Source organism: Cardiocondyla obscurior, linkage group LG05 (genome assembly GCF_019399895.1).
Source record: "Cardiocondyla obscurior isolate alpha-2009 linkage group LG05, Cobs3.1, whole genome shotgun sequence".
NCBI lineage: Eukaryota > Metazoa > Arthropoda > Insecta > Hymenoptera > Formicidae > Cardiocondyla > Cardiocondyla obscurior.
Window position 1 is genome coordinate 8,029,417 of NC_091868.1, and position 4,039 is coordinate 8,033,455.

A 4,039-nucleotide genomic window follows, 5' to 3' on the forward strand; every position below is an offset into this window, starting at 1 on the left:
ATTATTTTTATCTTCTCATATTTATTCGTAAAAAAATTTACGTAATTAAAAGAAAATTGTTCAACCTAGAAAGATAAATTTCTGTTTCGTCACGCGGAATTCCGCGTTATTTACGGGTGGGTCGATCGTCCATTTTGGTGAAATGTAGAGACGCCCCGTGAACTCCAGGCTATGTTCCGCGCGGGAGGAACGATGGCCGATCTCGCCGGACGTCGTCCTGGGAAAAGCCGGCGACGCTTTCAAAGAAATCGGCGAGCGTTCGGCGGCCGCGTCTTCCGGCAGGTCACGCTCGAAAGTGCCCGCCGGAAGTCCCGCTTTTCTGCATTCCTCCGCTAGCACCTACGGTCAGTGACACCGCGAGCCCATTGAAATTCGTCTGCGCCTCTTTCTTTTTTTTTTTTTTTTCTCTTTTTTCCTCTCTCTTTCCACCGGCGTCGCCCGACTCGCCGACCCGGCGGAGTTTTTAAAGTACCTGGTTGAAAAATTGCCCGGTCAGGTGCTCGTACTTTTGCGGCCACGACCACTGCGACAGGCGTTCGCGGAAGTTCGTTTCCTTGCTGAAATATTAACGAAACGATCGTTCCACTGTTTCACACGTAACAATAAAGTATTATATCGTCATCGGGCTATTATTAATTCCGCGGGGAGGCGCGTTACCGAATATTATCCGCTACCACTTTGCTTTTGAAGCCGTTGCCGCGTTTCGTGAGGACCACCCGCTCAGTCGCCTTCTTGCCCTCCTTATCTTGCTTCTCCTCAATCATTCGGAGATCTTTTTCGCACGGTTAACAAAGTCTTCCATATACTGCGTCCGACCGGAAAAAGCGTCCGCGCGGTTTGTTCGATACCTCGGATTTGTTGCCATAGTTATCGCGCGCGGTAACATTGAAATTCTTGGCTCGTATCATCTGAGATGCGCCTGAAACTTTTCATGAATCAAATCGCAATAAAATAATTTCTGCGAAAAAAAAGAAAGAGAGAGAAAAAAAAAATACCTCGGTCAACGATATTCTTGGCGATTTCGAATTTTCAAAGTTTTTTCCGAATACCGGTGCAAATTTTTATAAACCCCGCAGGGACCATGAATTTTCCAATTCCGCCACATCCAGCGCATATCGGATTATTCCGACAAAACGTCGAGATCGCGGCAACGGGATAGATAAAAATTTCCAGTACGGCGATTCCGGTAAATCCGTTAGTCGGCACAACATTTGTCGCGATCGCGGTAATTTCACGGTTACAAAGCAAGCGGCAACGGGAATGAAAGCCGGGGAGTCTTCTTCCGTCGAAGTATTATCTCCGCCGGGAGATAATCGAGGGAACGACGAATACGGTCTAGCCGAGCCTGGGGTACGTCCTCGTCGACATCCGAAGTCGATGTTGGAGTGTATGAGAACGCGCGACCGAAAGACATAGCGTGGTAAACGTACATCGAGGTGAAGAGAAAGTCCGAGAAAGAGAAAGAGAGAGACGTCTTTATTAACAGAGGTAGAGAGCAAGCGAGATAGGGAGAGAGAATGGAGACGCTGTCGAGTGCAATGTACCCAGATTACGACTAATCTGCGCCCGAGACCGCTATTCGCGTAGCGCCTGTAACTTACATCGCTTAAAACATCAACCCCCCTGACTTTGGCGCCGCAGACTTCGCCTTCATCGTCGTTCCCTCCCTTTCGGGGGGATGGGAAGGGGGGGCTTTCGATGTCGATCTATCCGTCTAGCCATCCGTCTTCCTTCGTCGTCGCAGCCCTGCATCTCCGTTCGATTTATACCCCTGGGAAAATCGTGCGCCATCCTTTATTCCCTCCTGTGTCCCGAAATTCGAAAGTTCGTCGTATCCTCCCTGCCGACCTAGCGTGCATGTATAGTTAGTCAAAGTAGTTTGCTGTCGGTCACAAAGCGACTCTTCTTTTTTTTTTTGTATGAAATTAGGATTGATGGTTAAATTGAGATTAACAGCTACGCGTAGGAAATTTATTGTATTTTTTTTTTAATCCGTAAAAATCAAAGCGAGACGCGTCGGAATATCGATGAGCCAGCGTCGATTTATCTGCTCGGATAAAATCTTGGAAAAATAACGCGTGACCTACGGATGTGAATCACAATTATTTCGACCGTTAGAATAAATTAGAACGCGAGAGGTACTACGAGTCTAAATTAAAGTTTACTGCGTCGTTCATTTAGTGGGAATCGAACGAGCGTTTTGCACTTTTTTTTTTTTTTTTATTCCAGCCGCAGACGCATATTTCGCAGTTCGGACGGGGGTTTGTTTTTATCTAGTGTCAGAATTAACAAAGCTTTCTCTAACTGCTATAGAACAGTCGCATAAAAGTGTCTGGCTGCGGGAGAAACGGCCAAAATGGAAAATCGCATGCGTGCATTTCGCCGACCTTGATGCAAACATATCTGCGCATCAGTATTAATAAATGCGATAAAGTCTACCGTGGCATATAATATTGTTCCATGAAATTACAAACGTCCGACGATCTCTCGGCGATAATTTTCCGTCCTAATGAACGGCAACAAATGTAAATTTTTAATGAAATAACCGTGGGCTCGCACGGTAACGATTCGCATCGCTGAATGCAATTATCTGTAGTCTCCGTTGCGATTCGCGGAATTATTAAAAAACGGCCTCGCGATTTAGACGTAAGATTTACGATAACGTCGGTGAACTTCGATCCCAGTCACTCGAGCCGGCATCGGATGGCAGAAAAATGAAGGAGCATCGGGACGGGAACGGGCGTAAAGGGAGGGAACGAAAGGGGCACGCGGAAAAACTTGAGCAGAGGAGGTGCAGGCGCGATCTTGGCCGTCGTCGGGAGTGCGAAAGAGGCGGAGAAGGAGAGACCGATGAAGAGAACGGAAGGTGAGAAGAAGATGTGGATAGAGATAGGGAGATAGAGAGAGAAAGAGAATTCGTGGGTGTAGAGACACGGCGGGGTGTGCTGTAAATTACAAGCGGAGCGCCAAACCGCTATGGTCTTCTCTCGGTGGCGCAGGGGTGTCTAGACGTATAGATAATGCCGGGTTGGCTTGTGCGGCGGGGTAGACGCAAGCTAGACGGTCCCCGGTTGATCCAGTCAGCCGAACCAGCCAGCCAGCTACTACCCGAACCAGCCAGCCCGCCAGCCAGCCAACCAGCCAGTCAGCCGGGTTGCGCTAGACACATCGACCATGTTCCGTTTCTCTTCGTTTCTCCCGTTTCCACGATCTAGCTATCTATTCGCGTCTCTTTCTTGCGTCCGTCGCAATCTACACGGTGGTCCCAAATTAAACAGCTTTTAATTTAGCGGACGGACTCCGTTGCAAAATCCCGGTCGACTTCTCCGCAGACAATACGATTCGCGAGTTTCAAACTGCGGTATGAAATTTAGTTCTTTTTAGTATGACGCAGATGGTCGTATTCCACGATTTGATTTAGAAAAGAAAAATAGGAAAAAACTTAAGAAGGTGTCTTTAAGACAGAGAGACGATTTTAATTTTACGTAAAATTGTAATATTTTAATATACATTTAAATCATTTTTTTTCACATCGGTAGCTATTAATTATTTTAGTATGTTAAGCGCACAATATTCGTCTTGCACCAAGACCCAGGTGTCTTACATGATTGATTAAATATTTTAGCAATTTAACTTTTAATGAAAATTAGGAAAAAAAAGAATCTCGACTGCGAATTAAAAAATAAGTTAGCAAAAATTAGCAGGGCTTACTTTTAGAAGCACCCTGTATATGTGCGCACTGGCTGCGTTCTCGTCTTACTCGCCTATATATGCAACGCAACCGGATTTCCCATCGTTCTCGTCGCGCCAGCCGGCTCATGGACGAGAGGGCCTCCTCACCTCTCATGCATTCGGCGCGGCCAGGAGATGCAAATCCCCAATAGCATCACCTGATATCCAAGATCCCATTGGCAGCGATCGTGACGTGGATGATGCACGAGACCGTCGCCCGACCGCCAGCCTCCTCTCGCCCCCGTCACACTTTCTCTCCCCTTTTTTACCTCGCTCTTTTTCTCTTTCTCCTCATTTCTCTCGACAC

At 47.1% G+C, this 4,039-nt stretch overlaps 1 protein-coding gene across 1 annotated transcript; it reads right to left on the reverse strand.

Moving 5' to 3' along the window:
* Positions 1-2,333, reverse strand: LOC139102963 (uncharacterized). Its single transcript, XM_070657194.1, is given in 4 exon segments — positions 1-339; positions 1,602-1,621; positions 1,624-1,684; positions 1,687-2,333. Coding segments are annotated over 4 exon segments (465 nt in total). The 5' UTR covers positions 1,792-2,333; the 3' UTR covers positions 1-60.
* Positions 2,334-4,039: the final 1,706 nt, after the last annotated feature.